This window comes from Phocoena phocoena, chromosome 6 (assembly GCF_963924675.1).
Source record: "Phocoena phocoena chromosome 6, mPhoPho1.1, whole genome shotgun sequence".
NCBI classification, from domain to species: Eukaryota; Metazoa; Chordata; class Mammalia; order Artiodactyla; family Phocoenidae; genus Phocoena; species Phocoena phocoena.
This window is the reverse complement of record NC_089224.1, coordinates 31,444,279-31,465,773: the sequence shown is the minus strand read 5'-3', so window position 1 is coordinate 31,465,773 and position 21,495 is coordinate 31,444,279. Positions and strand designations below refer to the sequence as shown.

The 21,495-nt window shown below is 44.8% G+C and overlaps 1 protein-coding gene across 1 annotated transcript in view; it reads right to left on the bottom strand.

Moving 5' to 3' along the window:
- GOLM1 (golgi membrane protein 1) overlaps positions 1–11,925 on the bottom strand; it is a 41,121-nt gene extending 29,196 nt beyond the window's left edge. Inside the window, exons 1-2 of the mRNA XM_065879558.1 lie at positions 11,797–11,925; positions 9,846–10,025 (exon numbers count right to left, since the gene is read on the bottom strand). Coding sequence (XP_065735630.1) covers positions 9,846–10,025; positions 11,797–11,925 — 309 coding nt within the window. The remainder of the gene's footprint in view (positions 1–9,845; positions 10,026–11,796) is intronic.
- Between the last annotated feature and the right edge of the window lie 9,570 nt (positions 11,926–21,495).

The window sequence follows — 21,495 nt, the reverse complement described above, 5'->3', positions numbered from 1 at the left end:
AAACAAGAAACAGCGGATCTCACTCATCAGCACCAAAGGGAATACGTGCAAAGACAGCTGGTCAAAGACCCTTTTTGTATTTCACATCAACGGCCGTCCTGCAGCGCTGGGTTAGAAGAACAGAGGGTTGGGGAAGTGTGAGGAGGGGAGAACCAGACAAAAGCCACCCGGGGGCGCCCCTCGCCCCGCTCCCGAGGAGCACGGAGATGCTGGTGGAAAGGCTCTTCCCTGTAGGAAGAAGCCGAGCGGAGAGCGAGCACCTTTGCAGGGCTTGTTTCCCTGCCTGTGGACACAGGAGAGCAGAGCACAGAAAACGCATGCCCACCTGCTCATCCGAGACGGTCAGGGGCAATTCACAGACGGAAGGCAAGATACCGCCCCTCCCCATGGAGCTAACCCAGGACGCACTGTGACATCTCATTGGGTCTTGAACCAAGTAAGCTTCTCCCTTAGTTTCTCCTGACGTCCAGCACCAACCACAACAGACCCCAGGTGCCTTCCCTGCAAAGCAGGGACGGCACAGAAAATGTGTTTTGCGGTTTCTCCTAACAAACACTCTTTTTTCCTTTTAATGGTGGGGGGTAAATTACTTGAGTTTAATCACAAAGCTGTCTTTGAAGGCTACATTCAAGCAGCAGACTAAGAGTATTTACCTGAAAACACTGAGTCTTCCGAAACACTTTTTCTCAGGAAACAGATGTTTGGTGGATTGCTTTCACCTGCTTCCCCTTTCTGCCTCTATGCAGACCTGTCCCTCCCCTCTCCCCATGCCACCTGCCACCCAGGCCTGTCCACTCTTCCTCCTGGCCGTCTCTCGAACATGCTCACTTTACAGAATTCATTCCACTCCTACCTCAATTCAGCTCAGCAACATGTTTGCATCAGATATTTCAAGAGATGCCTGAGTGGTCTGCCTCCTCTCTGCCCAGCTCCCTACCCTAAGCACACTCCCCCAGGGGCCTGGGCCTGCCTTTAAACCCCCAGGTCTGATGTGACAGCCTTGATCTACAGCTTGAACCCTGTGATGGTTCCCCTGTCCTCGAACTCAAGTGCAAACCCCCTAGTGACTTAAAAAAGATCCTCTTCTTAGGACCCCTGCACCCCTCTCTACTCTGCGTCCAACCCCACTCTCTCTACGCCCAGCCACCAGGTGCTGTCCCTGCACCCGGGGAGGGACACATTCACCTGTCGCTTCCAGGTGACACCTGAGACGGCTCTCCTCACACAGTGACTCACACAGCGTGCAGACACCCCGCTCCACCTGCCTGGTGGAAGATGCACTAGGCGTCTGAAGCATGTAGCTCTTACTTACTGTGCCCTCCTGAATGGCAAAGGCTAATGCACGTTTTTCAGATTCGTTCCCAGCAGGATTTAGATTCAGATCAGAGGTGTTCACTTGTGACTGGAATGCTGAACAGGGTGAGGGTGCTGGAGGTGCAGAATGCAGCAAGGCATGGGGACCCTGGCTCTGAGCTAGAGGGGCAGCAGCGGCCTCCCGTCCAGCTCTAGGTCGGGCACAGGGAGCAAGCCTTTGGGGCCAGTCCCGCCTGGTGCCCCAGGAGCCGTCCCTGGCCCGGGGCTGCTCCTCCAGACCTTCCCACCTTTCTATAGTCACCTGCTTCCCTGTACTAAATCCTTTCTGCTTAAAAATCGACACCGATAGACCCATTAACTCATCTTTCTGCTGCATTCGACGGGAAGTGCACAGACAAAGGGCCGGGCCTGGTCCACCACAGGGTTCAAGGCCAGCACCTGGCAGAATAAATACTGAACAGATGGATAGAAATGGACATGGAGAACTAATGGGAATAAAAACAGAAAAGCTATTTTAGAACCCTTGATTCTTCAGTCAACCACAGGGGTAAAAGGTGATAAAAATCAAAAAAACTACTTTTATCTGCACAAGTCCACTCTGATTCCCTAAGAAAACCCACTGTCTGGAAGAAAATCATCATTGTTCCCAGCTACGGAAGAAAGGCTGGCCCAGAAAGAAGAAACTGGAACACTCAGAACTGTGTCCTGCTGTTTGAAAATTCAGTGTGGTGAGGCCAAACGGATGCAAAGAACCAGCAGCCCGGGCCCAGCCCTGCCCCCGCCGGCCACTCTGCAGGCCCCCCAAGCCGGGTTACCTCTCAGGGGGTCAGTCTTTGCCTCCATCTCAGAGGTGACAGTGCCTGTCTCCCAGGCTGGCACGTTGAGAAATGACATGTGTTCACACGTGTGGAAGCATTTTGGGAACTCTAAAGCAGGACAAAAGGCCAGACTTCTTAACGCTCGTTGTTTCCTCTTCAAGAGGCAGAATCTTACAGAAGTCACTCATAGAAACCAACGCTGCTGCGACCGAGGGAAGCAGCCCCAGCCCAGGTCCAAACACCACACAGGAACCAGGAGGCACACACCTGGGGTTCTCCTGGCCCCAACACTCACCCCCCCACACTACCCGTCACTCACAACAGGAAAGCCCCAGAAACACAGGATATTTTCCCTCCACACACTTCAAATAACGCCTTCCAGAGCCCCTTCATGCCCCGCGTCACCGTGCGAGAGAGGACAAACCGGCAGCTGTGACAGGCCACCTCAACGGGGGCGCAGGTCACACAAGTGGGTGACAGCGGGGGGCCAAGGCAAGTGGAATGCGGGCCCGTCCTCCCTCCACCTTCCCAGCTGCCTCTTCTATTTAAGATTTCCTCTTCCTGGACACAAAACAGTTAACGTGTCGCCAGCGTCCCCTCTTCCACTCTTCTGCTTCACCATCTTTCTTCTTTTAGGTCAGGAACCACACAGGAACCGTATTTCCACCACAAATGAAATGTTACTCAAATGATTTTCTTTGCACTATTCAGTGTTAATTTACATATTTTAACAAATAAGTGAAAAGACTCAATATGCCATAGCAGACAAATGGCTGCAAGAAACCGTCCTAGAAAGAACGTCCCAAACAAAACTATGGCAAACGAAGCTATTTCTGACTCCCACTTCCGGCAAGTGAGAATGAACACAACAGCAGGACGTTCAGCCTGCCCTGGACAAAGTGCTACTCGGTAATTCAGGGTCTCCCAGACTTCTCCCTCAACCATCTCAGATATTAGGTAATCAGTCCCTCAAATGCCTTTAGGGCCACCACGTGGCTACAGGGCAGCAACTAAGTCTGGAGGCTACCCAAGATCTTGGTAAGCCTTCAGACCTACAAACATTAACTGGCATTCTGCCAAGAGGAAAAGAATGAATTCAACCATTCTGTGCCATCCTCAGGCGTCCACGCAGACCTGTACAAGAGACCCTCCATTAGCTTTTGCCAAAACTAACTACAACCTGGGGCTCTGATTCCAGACCCTTAAAAACTTGTTTTATAGGTATACACCTACACACCCGTACAAAGAAAATAGTATTTCACTGGGTGCTTATGTGAGGATTATTTGTACCCACACAAATGTGGTGGTTTAAAAATATCCCCTCAAGGGACTTCCCTGGTGGCACAGTGGATAAGACTCCGGGCTCCCAACGCAGGGGGCCCGGGTTCAATCCCTGGTCACGGAACTAGATCCCACATGCATGTCGCAACTAAGAGATTGCATGCCACAACTAAGAACCCGCCTTCCGCAACTAAGACCCGATGCAACCAAATAAATAAATAAATATTAAAAAAAAAAAAAAAGCACCCCAGAATGTGGAGCGTGGAGTAGAGACAAGTTGTTCCCTCTGGGCCCTCCCAAAGTGCAGATTATGAGCAAAATAAACGTCTGTCATGGTTTTAAACCACTGTGTTTGGGGGCAATTTGTTATCCAATAATAACTAACAGGACAACACATGTATAATCCTGTTCACCTGACTCAAACGCAGACCTTCACACTCAAAACATGGTCCCCATGCCAACTAGACGCCAAGGCGGTCTACAGAAGTCCCTTCAGCAAACATTTATGAAGAATCCTCTTATCTGGAATTATACCCTTGCCTTCCTACCTAAGGGGGGGTCACCTCAATACGCCTAAGGTAACAATGCAGAGTAAGCCAAGAGTTTCTGGGTCTTTTTTTTTTTTTTTTTTTTTTCTGGGTCTTTTTAAATGATGTGTGGAAACTACATGTGTTCAAACACGTTTATCATTTAAAGAACCCACTTTATCTACAATCTTCATGGCACACTACATTTAAAAAGCTTGACTGCAACCATAATTTATAAAAGCTGGAGTGTAATGTGTATTTTTTAAAAGGGGGTGGAAGGTTCCCAGTGGTTAATCTCTGAGTGATGGAATTACAGGTGATTTTCAAAATTGTCTACAACAACATTTTGATAATTAAGAAAAAGACAACTTTTTGACATTTACTTAAGCCTGACTCATACACAATCATTTTTTTGTTTTAAAACAAAGCTGAATATCCCTACTTATATATAACTCAGGAAATGAGCTTCCACCCAGTTAACTTGCATAATAGCATTTATGCAAACAGTCTCAACCACACCTATTTATGCAACAGACAGGAATGCAGAAAAGAAAGAAAATGAAAATGACAGTTCAATCTCCAAGAATCATCTAAAGTCTCATTTGAAGTGTTTACCATCAAGTGATCAGTCTGTGAGATTTGGTTCAAATTATCAAGACAGAGAACCTGACTGATCACCCGCTGCCCTAGCAATGGGTGCACTTCACTGTACCAGGCTTCTCCCTGCATCCAATGGGCTGTGGCTGGTGAAAAAGGAACAGGCCAGGAAGGTGCCGAAAGAAAAAGACAACAACAGCAGGACCACATTTGGTGAGCAAGGCGGAAAGAGCTAATAAAAATGTAATAATATATATGTCCAACTTCTGCTCCAGCAATTCAACTTTTTTTTTTTTTTTTTTTGGCGGTACGCGGGCCTCTCACTGTTGTGGCCTCTCCCGTTGAGGAGCACAGGCTCCGGATGCACAGGCTCAGCGGCCACGGCTCACGGGCCCAGCCACTCTGCGGCATGTGGGATCTTCCCGGACCGGGGCAAGAACCCGTGTCCCCTGCATCGGCAGGCGGACTCTCAACCACTGCGCCACCAGGGAAGCCTGACTTCATTCTTTTTTACGGCTGAATAGTATCCCACTGTATGTATACACCACATCTTCATTATCCATTCATCTACTGATGGGCACTTAGGTTGCTTCCATATCTTGACTATTGTGAATAATGCTGCAATGAACACAGGGGTGCATATATCTTTTCAAATCAGTGTTTTTGTTTTCTTAGGATAAACACCCAGCAGTGGAACTGCTGGATCATATGGTAGTTCTATTTTTAATTTTTTTGAGGAACCTCCATACGGTTCTCCATAGTGGCTGCACCAATTTACATTCCAACCAACAGTGCAGGAGGGTTCCCTTTTCTCCACCTCCTTGCCAACACTTGTTATTTGTTGTCTTATTGATAATAGCCATTTTGACAGGTGTGAGGTGATATTTCACTGTGGTTTTGATTTCCATTTCCCTGATGATTAGTGATGTTGAGCACCTTTTCATGTGCCTGTTGGCCATCTGTATGTCTTCCTTGAAAAAAAAAGTCTATTCAGATCCTCTGCCCATTTTTTACTCGGGTTCGTTTTTCTGATGTTGAGTTGTATGAGTTCTCTGCTTATTTTAGATACTAACACCTATCAGATACATAGTTTGCAAATATCTTTTCCCATTCATCTGGCAGCCTTTGGTCTTGTTGATAATTTCCTTTGCTGTGCAAAAGCTTTTTTAGTTTGAGACAGCCCCATTTGTTTAGTTTTACTTTTGGTCTGTCTCTACTGTTCAAACCTGTGCTGTCCAATATGTGGTTATCTAATTTTAAATTAGTTAAAATTAAATAAAATTCAGTTCCTTAGTCCCACTAGCCACATTTTAGGTATTCAACAGCTACATGGGGCCAGCTGCTACCGTACCACAGAGCAAAAAAAGGGAACATTTCCACCGTCACAGGGAATTGTTAGACAGTGTTCACCCGAACGAGGCATCAATTTCATTACCACACTGTCCCTGATAGGTTCGGCTTTCAAGCTTCTACCCAGCCCCCAACTTGGGGACTTTTATGCCCATGCAGAGTAGCAATGCCAGCCTGAGGTAGGGATGTTGGTCAAGGTTGGAACGCCCTAGGTCACGTGAGATTTGCACCCATACGTGCCAGCAAGCCAGCTCCTCCCACAGCTGAGAATCACTATTAGACCACCAGTAGGGTCTTTAAAATTCTGAAAAAGAGCCTCATTCCAATTCAAAGCACGAGTGCTAACTTCCTAAGATTAAAAAAAATAGATAACAGAGTCATGTACTGGGGGTGACAGACCAGCCCAACTTCTCTGGGGACTTCCCAGCCAGATTGAAACAATCAGGTTATTTTTTGCCTCAGAATTTGGAATTGGGGACAAAGGAGAGCTAGCGGGAATAACAGTAGTCTTTCGAAGCAAGGAGACAGAAAAGTGATCCCATCGCCCAGCTTTAACAACTATCAACTCAGGTCAACCTGGTTTCTTCTGTGGCCACACCCAGGCCCCCTGCATGATTTAGGTGATGGAGAGCTCTGGAGAGGCCCCCTGCGGCCCAGAGAATCGGGCCCTACACAGAGCAGAAGGAGGCCAGGGGCAGAGATGGAGGCCCCGCTGGTGGCCACCCAGGGTCTAGGTCACATCCTAGGTGACAGTCACTAACTCCCTTTGGACCTCAGATCCCTCCCTGTACGATGAGCACCAACTTCATGAGGCTACTGAGAGGAAGACAGGAGACAATTCCTGTGTAATGCTGAACGTAACCCTGGCTTGGCAAAGATTTGCAAAACACGCGCTCTGGTCGCTGGTGTGACAGCTGTTGTTGGTGCTCTTTGCACGGCTCAACTGTGCTGTTCGCGCTTGGCTCCAACAGACACCCCAGCACCTCCTTCATCTCTTCTGAAAGCCAGGACAATCTGTTTTCATGGTTTTAATTTAGAAGAAAAAAGAAGAGTCCATACCAAAAAATAATAATAATAATAATATTATCACTCCAGATGCTGTGGTTTACTACTACCTCTACCCCTATGCTATCACCATTACTACCACGACGACTAGCTGTAATAATACTAGCTACCGCGTTTCAGGCTTCTGCTCCATGTCAGGCACTGTGATAAACCCTTCATAAATATTACACTGAATCATTGCAGCCACCCTGCAAAAGGGATTCTGTTGTTATTTCCACTTGGCGGCTGAGAAAACAGGTCCAGGGAACTTAACTGACTTGCCTGAAATCATACAGTTAAGGAAAACAAGGATTTGAACCCAGGGCTGCCTGGCCAGAAGCCCCATGCCATTCACCCTCACCCCAAACTACGGCAAAAATCCTCCTGGAGCTAAGAAACGAGCCCCCATCCCTACCCCCAAAATGAAAAGAACTTTGTATCACATCTCCTATAAAAGCTTAAAACTCCAAATGAAAGGACTCTCACCCTTTCCCAGCGGCTATTTGACTGTCTCTCAAATGTGTACTTTACCTTCTATACTGGGGCTCCTCGACTTTCAATATCCACTGTTAGATGTTTACTGTGACTACAATAGCCTCCCTCCCCTTGGATGCTCAAACAGTTCTTGAACTTGGGGGTGGGGTGGGAGTGCTAAGATCCCGCATTATGTCCCCTTTTTAAAAAAGAAGCCGTAAAACTGAAGTGTTCAGAAGCGAGGTGTAACAGTCACCTGGTTTCTGGCTGGGAGATGTTCCCTCTCATTTCCTCCTATAGAGGCAGATGCTTCTAGGAAACAGTCGGTCAATCACATTTCAAAGAATTCCAAGTCTGAAGGCTTATCCCCACCAAAGCTTACACTCAATAAACCAGCATTTCTGTATCTAGGGCTTGCCTGTGGTGATGAAGCTTCATTGACTGTGTTACTATGAATTCGCTAGAACAAATGGCTCTGAGCAGCGCAGTCTCTGAGGACTCCGCCCATACGATACGGGAAGCCCGGCTGCCTGCAACCTGTTTTACAGGACTCTGGAGCCCCTCAGCGTACCAAGGCCAAGGCAGAAGGTCCCATGAGCAGAAATTACCCTGCAGTCGCTCTTGCTTCTCCCCACCCCAAACAGGCACCCACACTTTGTGCAATGCACAAAAATATCCAGAAGCATGGAGGAGTATGAAAAGAGAGATTAGTCATTCCCAGAATTTTGGATTTCACGAGCCAGTAAAATTTCAGAGGCATTTGGGAGACTGATGAGGTTAAGAAAACAAGGACAGTTAAAAGCAATAACCAAACATCACATGGAGACATGAACAGCCCTTCTATCTTCTATCACTACCATTTCAAAAAAAAAAAAAAAAGTTAAAAACAAAATGTAGAAGGCCAGAGAATCAGAGTATCAACAAAAGACAATTCTTCCTACAGAAAAAAGAGTCAAATTTTCAGGTAATGACACACATACACACAGGGGTGGAGAGGCAGGCAGACAGGTACACAAAACATCCTCCTTTTTCCTCCCTCCCTGCAGATGGGAAAACCTTGCTCTGGCTGGTCCCAGACCATAGCACATACGGTCCTTCCCACCTTGCCCTGTCCAGCCCAGGCCCAATGGGGCAAGGCTGCTGGTCTCTGCTGGGTCCCCTTTCCCAGCCCAACACTCCCCAGGTCCCATCACAGGCCTCCTTCCTAACTGGGCAGAGGGCCAGAGTACCAGAGACCTTCTCGGTACGTCCTGCAAATCCCAGATGGAGTTTCTGCCCACTCTATCCCTTGAGAATAAACTCTGCAGCCTCCCAAAGCGTGCTTCAGGAGGTTAAGCATGTGTACACACTGTGAGAAATGGCAAGGTCCCATTCTATTCAGTTAAAGGGGATTTCAGGAGCACAAATAGTGTCACCCACACATGAGAAAAAGGGAGACCTTTCCTATAGGGAAGCACTTTATTATAAAGTTACAGGGAGCACTTTCCTATAACAGCATTAAAACTGGAACAATTCCCAAGGAAGAAATACACATTTGTGGCTATGAGAAAGTACTCCGCAAATAAAAAAAAAAAAAAAGCACTTCTCACCTTTTAAACCAGTTACATAGGAAAAGTCTGAGGCCCTATCTAGAAATGATTCATTATCTGATAACTAGTAGCACTTTACACAGATCTGGCTCTTACTAATCCGTGTGCCTCTCTCTGTGAAATGCTTGATTTATTGGAAGGAGGTCATATCCTGAGATCCATTATCTTGAATGTGGACTTGGTTTTAGTAGGAAATAGTCAAACCTTGCGAGGAAATAAATAGTCGTGAGTTTGATGCACTTTAGAAAGGAAGATATTAGTGACTCACACCATTATACAATTTAACAAACAGGAAAGTGGAGTCACACAGTCCCAAGAAAACCAGAAAAAGCAAGACACATAAAGCTTAGATACGCTCACTAATGGGAAGCCCCTTTTTTAATCTGTGCAGGATCTGGTATTTTTTAAATTTAAAAACCAGCACTCTTGGGTCCCCTTCTTTCTTTGTTAGTATATATTAGGAGGTCTACATCTCCTCTCACTGTGAGATACTCAAGGGCACAAATGCTATTCCTCTGTGAGATACAAGCATCCGGCACAGGCCTGGCACAGAGCAGGTACTTAATGCATACTTGTAGAAAGTAAGGAAGAAAGGTAACAGGAGGATGAACATGCTGCTAAGACAGTTCTTTTGCATTTCTCCCATTTATCAGCACTGCAAAAGTTTTTCCAATAAACCCACCCAGGGCCTAATGGCGATATGAGGAGACATCCAAAGCTGGATTAAGAGGCTCATTCCACGTAACTACACCACATACACACACAGCGGCTTATCCTCCCACTGAGGAGAATTCGACAGGGTATCAATGGTACTTAGAACAGAATTAAGAGGAAAACCAAGCAGGTCTTGCCTTTTCATCCTGGTATAACTTGTTGACGCTCTCCATCTGAAAGTTGTGGCTGGACTGAATTTTGTCCAGCTGTTCCCGCTGCTTTTCCAGCTCCCCCTGGAACTCGTTCTTTTTCATCTCCACGGCCCCTCGCTCTGCTGCCGCCCTGCGGACCCTGCCTTCCAGCTCCACGATGCGCGTCTGCAAGGACATTGTATTTGTTATGATGATCTGCAGTCATGATCACTGAAGTTACTACTATGACTCCCTGAAGGCTCAGATGATGGTTACCATTTTTTAGCAGTAAAGTATTTTTATTTTTTTATTTTTTAGCCGTGCCTCGAAGCATGTGGGATCTTAGTTCCCCAACCAGGGATCAAACCCACACCCCATGCACTGGAAGCGAGAAGTCTTAACCACTGGACTGCCAGGGAAATCCCAGCAGTATTTTTAAGTTAAGTATGTACTTTTTAGACATAGCACTATTGAACACTTAACAGACTACCATATAGTGTAAATATAACTCTCTATGCACTGGGAAAACAAAAACTCACATGACTTGTTTTATTGCGCTATTGGCTTTATTGTGGCAGTCTGGAACTGAATTCGGGATATTGCCAAGGTCTTCCTGTACGTAAAATGGCTTATGCTTTACCTGGCGTGAGCTGGTGCTGAAATATTTAGTTCCTTTTCCTCACTAACAGAGCATTTAAGCACTCTTTATAAGACACAATCTCTGAAAACAGATTCAGTTCTCTGCACACCAAGACCCCATCTGCCCAGATAACAGGGGTCCAGCGGAAGCTCAGACAAAAGCACTGCCACCGTGGGGAGGTAAGCATGAGAGGAGGACAAAACACCCCTATGGGATGGATTTCCACAGCTAAGAACTCAAGCTCTGCCATCAGAAAGACCGGGTTGGCATCCCAGCTCCCCTCGTCCTTAACCTCTCCGAGCCTTAGTTTGCCCACCTGTGAAATGGGGAACGTAAAATCCCAACCTGAGAGAGTCTGTGTACAAAAGAAGGCAATGTATGCAATATATCCTCAAAGAAAAATTATTCTGACGCTTGCTAAAGTGATAAGGAAAACCTTACTCAAGGCTACTGCAACAGGGGTCATGACTATTGCAGTCGGGAGAGAAACTGTTCTCGACTCTGAGCACAGCAAGGACAGCAGAGGATTTATAGCCAACGAGCAGAGTGAGGGGGTCAGTGGGTGCAAAAGCACTAAGAGGGTGGGGAGATTCTTGCTAAACTGGCCTAACAGGAGTCTTGCTAAAGGCAGGCCCAGGGCTAGACATCAAAGATAAGGGATGAGGACCTTGCTCAGGTATCAGGGGTGGAGGGATGAGTTAGAGGGATTCTTTGTTAAGCCTGCGCTGGGCAGGTCAAAAACAGGATGGGGGACCAAGATGGAGGCCTAGTCACGAGGGAGGCTCCTCAGAGGCTGACTAAACTGCGGTCAACGAGAGTCTCTGTCACTGCTCAGCACTGCCTGACCCACGACGGGCAGCAATGAATGGGAAAGAAAGTTATTATTATCAGTAAATGATGCTGATAAAGATTGGTACCTCTAAAAACATATTTCTCAGGCCCGTTCTCCATGTGCATTACCAACACCACTCTTAGATTCTGACTGTGGACTGGAGGACCAGAACGGGCTGTGGGCAGGGTACTTAACGCAAGTTGTCTTCCCAGAACCAGCCCAAAAGGCTTGACTGAAAATTGTTAACTCACAGGAAAAGCAGAGGCATGTCCTGGCAGCAATCCTAAGAAGTCACAAGGGGGTCCTCTCTCACCCAAGAGCAGAGCTGGCGTGCCGTCAGGCCGGGGGCTGGGTGGGGGGACATGCAGAGCCCCGCAGCGAGCATTACAGCATGCAACACCTTAGGTGGTGATAAACAGCAAACCCCTTGGACCCCACTGCCCAGCAGCTTTAAATACTCTCTGACATCCACACAAACAGAACACCTGGAGATCCACGCTCCGGGAGCTTGCAATCCAGTAGTTGAAGCCCAGGACAATGATACAGGCCACCAGGGCAGCCAGTACGAGGGGCGGCGACTTCATGCTCCGACGCCCGTTTCCCAATCCCATCATCTCACAGACCAGGCTGAGAATCTGCCAAATAAAAGCAAACACACACAGGCCTCAGTACCAGTATTACCATGCCCCAGGCACGCCACATGCGTCACCACAACCAACACGAAGGTGTCCCGCCCCGAAACACGGGCTGGCGGCCTCTTCTCCTTGAAATGCAAAGCTGTCGGTGGAGAAGACCGTGTAAGTAGCCCACCCAGAGCCAGCGGTGTGTGCCCTGGGCAGTGCGGCCAGACCCCTGCGACAGGCTTGTGGGAGCAAGCACCGTCCTAGAAACCCATCAGACACGGGCTCAACACCTCGGGCAGGTAACAATTTCTCTTACACTTCCGTTTTCTTGTCTATAATTATAGTTCCTACCTCCCAGTACAATCTGAGAAATCATCATCTCTTTAAACAGCAATAGCAAATAATAGTGCTTCTACGTCACACTAGAAAGACTCCATTTCTCATTATTCCCCAAAGCCTTTTTGATCTGATTCCTAACCAGGGAGGGTTTTTTACCCTGTGACAGAATTGCCAAAGATACCCAGTTAAAGTGTTTCCTGAGCAAAGCCGGAAAGCCTTCTAGAGGTGTGTGAAGCCAGGACCGGAGGTGCCCTGCCTGCAGCGGGAACAGGCATTTATGCTCTGCTTCCTTTGAACACTGTTCTCTCTCCCTTTGAAGCCGTATCTGTGCCGCACAGCCGAGTCAGGAGAAGACTTCAAGGGCTGCAGGGAGCATGGAGCTTCTTAAAAGGAATACAAATACAGCTGAGAAGAAAGGAGCTATGTTTCACTCACCGGCTTCAACCCCAAGCCAGGTCTGGCTGGATCCTGGCCCTGGTCAGCAAGGACAAGGGAAACTGACTTTTCCAAACGGCTTTCGCTGAGCCAGATCAAAGGTCCTTATCAGAGGGAGGGCAGCACACACAATAAACAGTGTCCCTCAGAACACATATGCTTTTATGCCAGGTGTGGCCAGCAATGGAGGAAGAGGAAAAGGAGGTGAGGGAGGAGGGGGAAGGGAGACTACCAGGGACTCAGCTTTGAGGTGAAGTTCCTGCAGGTGAGAACACAGAAGAGCTGACAAAGCTGGCTCTCCCCCATGGTACCTGTAGCTAAGTGTGTCCCTGGGAGACATCCTCTCTCTCTCTGAATGAGCAATCTAGTTGAATCACCTAAAACAAAGCACCCCCAGAATTCCCATGAATTGAGGGCTGAGTCCAGCCTCCACTGGCTGATGGCTTCTTCACCAGCTTCTGGTCTCTCGGGACAAAAGAGGGAAAAAAGTTTTAAATTCAACTGACAGTTGATATCAGCAAACATTGTACATACTAACAGAGACTAATGCTCAGAAATACTAAAGTTCTAGGAAATTTTATAGATCTGCTAAAAATGTCTCTACTGCCTCATCCTGTTTGATTTTGATCACAAATTTTTTTTTTTTTTTTACTCATTAACTTTTTAAAATATAAGAAGACAAATACAATTGGGGAGAAAAATCACAGGAAGTGTAAAATTAAAAGTCCTCCTCTTCCCACTCCACTGGCTGTATCCTTCTATTCCAGCTGCTCTTAACCCTCAGAGAGTATCAGAATCGCCTGGGATGCTTCTTAAATTACAAACAACTGGGCCCACTCCTCCTTTCTCTGTAAAATTTTTTGCCCATAATTTTTGGTTGTTGGTGGTGTTTTTAAAATAACCTAATCTTATCACTCTTTTCTTTTACTGCTTCTAGATTTTGCTTATGATTAGAAAGACATTTCCTACTCTAAGTTTATATATACATTTACCCATATCTCCTCTCAACATATCTATGTTTTCATATTTATATGTAAATGTTTCATCCACTTGGAATTCCTTTTTGACGTAAGGAGTAAGGAAATACAAAGAAAACAACTCTTTTTTATTTTTTGTAATGGCTGGCCAGTTCCTTGGGCATCCTTTATGAAATAAACTATTTTTACTTAGTTCTTTGAAAGGCCATCTTTGTCATATGCTTAATTCCCTAAAAATAAACTTTTAGATGGGACACTCGACCTTTTGTTATTCCTGCAGATGTAAGTCAGGGTGGGTATACTTTAGCTCTGAAAACAATATAACTCAACTCTCACTCCAAGGACGTGTACAAATGATCATTTAACATTCTCCTTCCTTTAGCCAGTCAGTAAAAAAATTTAATGAGCAACTACTAGGGGACAGGTGATGTGCTAGCACCAGGAAGCTCAGGGCAGTGTTAAGAGAACAAACTCTGGAACCTGATGGCCAGAGTCGGATCCTGGTTCCACCTCTTCGGAGTCACAGGACCCATCTGTGCCTCACCGTCTTCGGCAGAGGGTTCAAGTGAGTAACAGATGAGTAAAGATATGAGAAGTGCTTAGAACCACAACTGGTACATAGCGTCAATTGCTCGATAAATGCTGACTATCATTATTAGAGATGGAAAGATGAAAAACAAATCATTTCCAGATCTGGTCTTTTTCTTGTTTTATAAGAAAATGGTGATGAATGCTTTCCTTCCTCAATCATTCTACTTTATAGGAACCAGCCATCTGCATTCTTCCCTTGACTCTGCTGTCAACTGAAGCAGCAGTAACTGTCACCTCCTGGGACTGACTCCGGATACCGCTGCAGCAGTAGACATCCCAGACCAGGACCACATTATGCAAAAGAGAGATGCCAGGAAGTTGAGTACAGTCTCAGAAGCCCGTCACTGTGACCCAGCACTTGGCCAGCCGGACGGTGTGCAGCCACCCAGAGGGATGGTTAGGAGAGTCCTGGACTTCCCAATGGACACAGGACTGCCCAGGTAAGATGACCACAGCTGTGCCAAGAGGAAGGGAGGGCCTGCAACATGCCTCACCACGGACTTCCAGGACTGCAGGAACCCTGCTGCTGAAGACAAAGGGACAAACACTGGTGGTAAATGCCAAAGCCTGAGGAAGACTGAGGGCGGGAACTCAGAGCCAGAGTTTACAGCTGTCAAACATTTCAAACGCCTTCCTCTCCTCCACCTTAGAATTTATGTAGACTGCAGGGTGATGGAAGTGGGTGGGAGACAGACTGTGTCAGACAGATTAATAGTTATAATTTAGGCTTCAGAATGTGTTTTGTCTCATATTTGATTACAGTCACCTGACATACTGAAAAAGATGAACCTAAATCAGCCGAACTCTGTGAAATTCCAGGTTTCCCTGGAATGAAAGAAAGTGGTGTGTGTCTGCACTAAAAGTTTCTTGGTAAGTTGAAAGAGTCATAAAAAAAAAAAAAAAAAACCCTGCAGATTCTTTCTACTGGCTTAATTTTAAAAATTCAATCTACTGGTTAAAATTACTGTTTGCTTGTAAGACAAAAATTTTTATAAGCAAACAGAGACCTCTAATTACTTTTTTCAGAAAAAGAAAAAGCATAAGAAAATGGGCAACTGGCCAAATGCATGAGCCCCTTGAACCTCCTAGTTAAATAATTTTTTCATTTCCTCATTTTCACATAGAGGTTTTAAATCATATAGGCAAATAGATGGGAGCAATCAAATCGGATTGGCTTGTTTGACCAATGTCATCACTGCAGAAACAACACACCTTCTCCGAACAGCAGGGGAGCCGCACCTTTATTCCTTTTCAGAAGAACTGGCTTCACCCGGATGGTGGAGGGCCGGAGGTGCCCTGCATGGAGTTCAGAAGTCACCATAGTGAAGCAAACAGACTGGAGGACGCCCCACTCAGCATTTTTTTGGAGGGTTTAGAGATATTCTACTCCGTCCCAAGAATGTCTCCAAGGCAGGGGTTAGCATACCAAGGCCCACAGGCCATGGTGGCCCATTTTGTAAATAAGGGTTTGCCGAACACAGCCATGCCCAGCCCTTGAAGTACTGCCCACAGCTGATTTCTAGCTACAAGGCAGAGTTGAAAAGTTGAGATGGGTTATTATGAAGGCTGAAACAGTTAAAAGTATTTACTATCTTTCCCTTCCGGAAACTTTGCCAACTCCTGCTGTAAACCATTAGGGTTAAATGACAAGTCCATTGTATTCTCCTTAAATTGCTTTAAAAACTTATTAGGGGCTTCCCTGGTGGTGCAGTGGTTGAGAATCTGCCTGCTAATGCAGGGGACACGGGTTCGAGCCCTGGTCTGGGAGGATCCCACATGCCGTGGAACAACTAGGCCCGTGAGCCACAACTACTGAGCCTGTGCGTCTGGAGCCTGTGCTCCGCAATGAGAGGCCGCGATAGTGAGAGGCCCCCGCTTGCCACAACTAGACAAGGCCCTCGCGCAGAAACGAAGACCCCACACAGCAAAAATAAATAAATAAATTACTAAACTCCTACCCCCAACATCTTCTTAAAAAAAAAAAAAAAAACTTACTAGGAAGTGCACAGATTCTCCTCCTCTCACTTTCCCAACCTCCAATTTTTCCCCAATTCTAGAAGCTAACAGTTTAGAAAGAAAACCCTTTAATAGCATGGTAAATGTAGTCAATAATACTGTATTGCATATCTGAAAGTTGCTAAGAGAGTAGATCTTAAAAGTTCTCATCACAAGAAAAAAAAATTCGTAACTATGTGGTTACAGACGTTAACTAGACTCATCGTGGTGAGCATTTCACAATATATACAAATATTGAATCATTTTGTTGTATGCCTAAAACTAATGCTGTATCAATTATACTCAATAAAATGTTTTAAAAAGAAAAACTAAAAATTAATGTGCATGTTTAGCGCTATGCAGTGAAAATACCAAAAACTGAAGTGAATGAGTGAAAATGAATGAGGAGAACCAAATTCCACTGTGCTTCTTCCAGCACTTGATTTTCTGAAGAAGGGCTACCTTCCCTACAGACACCAAGACTACACGCTGGCAGGCATTCCCAAATTCCTCCTAGTCTACTTCAGGAGTTGGTAAACTTCAGCCTAACGGCCGAATCCTGCCAGCCACCTGTTTCTGTACGCTGCCTGAAAGCTCAGATTTTAAGTTTTTTAAGTGAAAAAAATCAGAATAATAATATGTCATGACATGAAAAGTACTGAAATATATGAAGTTAAACCTTCAGTGTCCCTAAATGAAGTTTTATTGGGATACCACGATGCCCATTCATTTACGTATTGTCTATCGCTATCAGGCTACAAGAAGTGAGCAGCTGGGACACAGCCCACAGGGCCTGCAGAACCTAAAATACCATCTGGCCCTTTACAGAAAAGGTTTGCTATACCTTTAGACACCTGCTGTAGTTCAGTGGTTCTCAAAGCGTGTTCCCTGGACCAGCAGCATCAGCATGTGGGAATGTTAGAAATGTAAATGTTCTGGCCCACCCCAGACCAACAAGTCAGCGACTCGGGGTCTGTGTGTAAAAGCCCTCCATGGGATGCTGATGCAGGTCTAGGTTGAGAACCACTGTCCTCTCCAGAGCTCACTGGACAAATCTGACAAGTAAATCTTGTTCTGGCTGCACTCATTTATTTTCAAAAAGCAGAAAGACATGTTGGAGGGGGTGTGTTGTTTATCTTTGGAGAAATACTTGTATTTCCCTACTGTTCAAAGGCTGAGTTTGAGTTTTTTCCTCCCAACTCTTTCATGGCCTTTGGCCTTCCGTTTTACTCTACTATTTTCTCACACCTCCCATCTGCAGTTGCAAACATTGTCCCCAAACCTATCTACTACTGTGTGCCCTAGAGAAATAAGGTTTCTTTTTACCTCCCTAAGAGGTAAAGAGTAACCCCAAATGGACTCCATTTAAAGAAACTTCGTCGAGGGTCTTTTCTCCCTTTGGCCATCTCAAAGTCACTGTTCACCTGTGGATAAAGGTACCTCTTCTTTAATCAGAATGAAGTGATAACTAATTCCAGAGCAACATGGCTTCTACAGGACCTCCCTCACTGATACAGAAAACACAGAGGAAAGATAAGGAATCATCTATCTGCTACACAGATATAAATGACAGAGAACATTTTGATGGGCTAGACCCTCCAGTTCTGACAGCACTGATATCAGAGAAATAGTTAAAAAAATTTTTCTAAATCAATCATTAGTATATTAAAATTCTGTCCAAGAATTCACCAAGGCAATACTTTAAAAACTGGTAATAGCGAATGAGCCATCTTGAAGTTCCAGCCCAACTGGGCCTCAAAAGACTGCAGCCCAGTCAACCCACAGAATCAGGAGCAATAATAAAATGATGGTTTTAAGCTTGGAGATGATTTGTTACAGAGCAACGGATGATCAAAATACAAACTGTTACATGAAAAAAGTTACAAAATAGTAGTTATCATATCCTACTTTTGTTGAAAAAATTTTTTAAATACACTCAATAAATCAATATATTTTTCTACCATAGAAAATGTATAGCAAATGTTTATAAGGAAGGATATATACAAGTTGTAGTAAGGGAGCAGAATGTATAGAGGAATGAAGCTTTCATTTTTTTGCTTTATATCATTTTTTTTTCCTCAATGAGCGTATCTTTAATACAAAAGCCAAACAGTAACAATAAAAAATTGAGATGTTAGGAAGATGTATAATGGTAACATTAGCAAGTTCTGAAGCTGTATTTGTAGCATTCCCAGATTAAATCACAGTATTTTACAGCTTCTTCTAAAACAAAACAATGACAACATATATATGTATTACGAAGTAGAGAAATACACTGAACTCACTCAAATACATTCCAAGGCTCCCTTCTGTGCTGGACCCCACCACCAGGGACACTAAGAAGACCCAGGTCCCTGTCTTGAGCCTGGGCAGGTAACTGAGAGGAGATGCAGGGCAGCGTGAGGACCCGTTTCTGACTTGCTGACGGGGCAGTTCCTCTTCTCCTCCCAACCTCCTGGGCTCGTCTGTAAAGGGATAACCTTGGAGTCTGTCTTCTAAGGCTGGTGTGAAAATTAAACGAGGGCATTTACTTGCCACCAAGTAAATACTTAACTGAAAGGAACTGCTGTGGTATTGAGAGTGGGGCTAAAGTGAGAGAACCAACTGTCTACCAGCAGGGTGCATGCATCCCAGAAGGTATAAAAGATGCTCCACCTGGCTGGGGAAAAAATCCTAGAAGTTACATTTATTTTTATCCAAAAAGTAGAATAGCAACTATGCTTTAGTAAGATAAATATTACATATAACAAGTTAAATATGTTATGTATATACTAATTATTTTACACTATGTTACACTGTACTACTTATACTACCATGAAATACAAATAGTGCTAATAAAAGCAGGAACTGACTGACTGCAACATCACAAAGACCCTCTGTCGAGGGTCACCTGTCACCAGCCCTCTGAGGTGCCTGAAGCACTCCTTTGGCTTTGGCAAGCGCACAATGAGGTAGATGGACAAATTATAACTAAACGAAACCCCGCAGAGGATGTGAATAGCTTTAAGATTCCTACCGAAAGCACAAATTAAAGCTACACTAATAAACGCAAGCAGAGGTGAACACAAGCCCAAGGCTGGGAACACACTTCCCGCCCTGAGTCAGCTTCACCGGAGCCACATCACAAAGTAAAAACAATGATGATGTACTCAGATCTGACAAGAACCAGGCCAAAAATACTCAAAATTCAAGGAGTATATGAAAAAGGGTTTTACCTCCACTGTGATTAACAGTGAATCCATCCCTAAGTGTACACTGAATCTTGAGACACAAGAAAATGATGACAGTAGCACATGTATATAATTTATAATTAAGTAACAAACACACATAAGAGGAGTGCTAAAAATTGGTCTTAATTGAGACATAACTGACATATTACACTGTATTCGTTTTAGGTGTTAAAATTTTTTTACTAACAAGAATGAGCAAAAAGGCTTGGAAACCACAGCAAACTACAATATATATCACTATAATCATATTATATAGTATTTTTACATATATATTCTTCCTGTCAGGCACTAATTAATCTTCAAAACCTTAGTGAGAGGAAGTTCTATTAATGCAGCCTTGCAGGAAAATAAGATCAAAATGTTCTAAAAATCTGAGAAGGTATGCATTTTTTTCCTGAAAATGGGGGAAATTTCTTTGTGAAGCAAAGTCAGCTCTCTGGGAATTTTGGAAATAATCCTTAAACTTCAAGCCAAGTCTCTCTTTCAATGTAATTTCATCAGTAACTTGAAAAAGTCTAGAAAAGAAAATAACCACAATCTAGGACCATCTTGGGGGAGCAAGTGAAATCACATTCACACTTTGTTAAGGTGAACGCCAAGAGCATATCAAGACCGTTCCTTTTACTCCTGTGAATTTTTAGAAAATAATTTTAACCAAGTTTTTTTTTTAAACCAAAAAAAGTGCTTTTTTTTCTTATCCCAATTACAGATGTTATTTCCCAGGTCATTAAAAAAGAAATTAACCTTTTCCTAAGGCACCTTATTTTTTTCTAAAGAAAAATAAAAACAACAATAATACAACTGAATTAAAGCCCCAGGCACAGGGCCTCATCCCTGTTCCTGCCTCCCCCTCTCCCCGCCACCCCAAGCCTGTTTAGAAGCAGGGCTGGTCTTCAGGAACCACACTACCTTCAAGCTCCCTTTCACTAAACCGCCCGTGATGGGATCCTGTTCCCCACGCAGCACAGCTGGCTTGAAGCGACAGGCCACCTTCTAACTCTCCCTGGCACAGGCAGTTTCCCCAGGCTCTGCCTGGCTATCCTTTGTGCTTCAGATGCAGAAAGCCAGCTTGCAACACTCACAGGATCTTCAGCACAGTAAGCAGTTCCCTCCCTGCTGGGAAGGTGGCCACATAAATGGACCGAAGGTAGCCCTGGGCCTAACATGGTCAACCATCCTCACTGCTGTTTCAGCCGCACCCCTCAAAAAAACTATATAAATGCAAAATCTTTTCATTACCCCATCAATAACTGGACCTAGGGCCAGCAATTAGAAAGCAGACGGCATCCTTAGCTCCTAATGGCAACGTCCCCAAAATCTGACACCCCCACCCCCAGCATTCCTTCTTCTCATCGTTGGTCTTTTATTTTTGAGAAAAACCAAAAAAAAAAAAAAAAAAAAAAAAGTGGTATCTTCACAGGAGAACAAAATACGTCTTGAAGAGTTAACCTGTTTTCTTTAAACACCCTATGAACTCAATGTTTTCACCACTGACCCCTTAAAACTTGAATTCTGACCTAAGAACAGCAAGCTTTAGCAAGTTACTGGTTTCTATTTACAAATAAAGTAAAACTATTCTTCACGATAGCATGAGCTTGGCTTAATCTTCTCTAACACAAGTAGACAGAGCTAGGGATGCCCTAGGAGACCCACAAGGACCAACAAGAGATTCCACTTCTCATGTCTCACGTTGCAAAAAATTCAGAAATACTAAAACTGCCAAATTTGAGTCAATCTCATGGCCATGAGTCAAACAGAGTCACTCTAGAGCTGTTAAATATTTAAGCAGGCTACTGGACATCTTACTCTGCTCCTAGGAATGTCCCTCAATATTTGCCTAATTTAGAGCAACTGGGCCTTGAAGACCACAAACCAGACAAAAGAAATCTCAAAACCGTGAAAGCCACACGAGTCTGGTTTTGCAAATTTGTAAACGGGATATCTTAAGCACCACCATTACTTGCCGAATACAATGATTCTTAAATTCCGCTAAA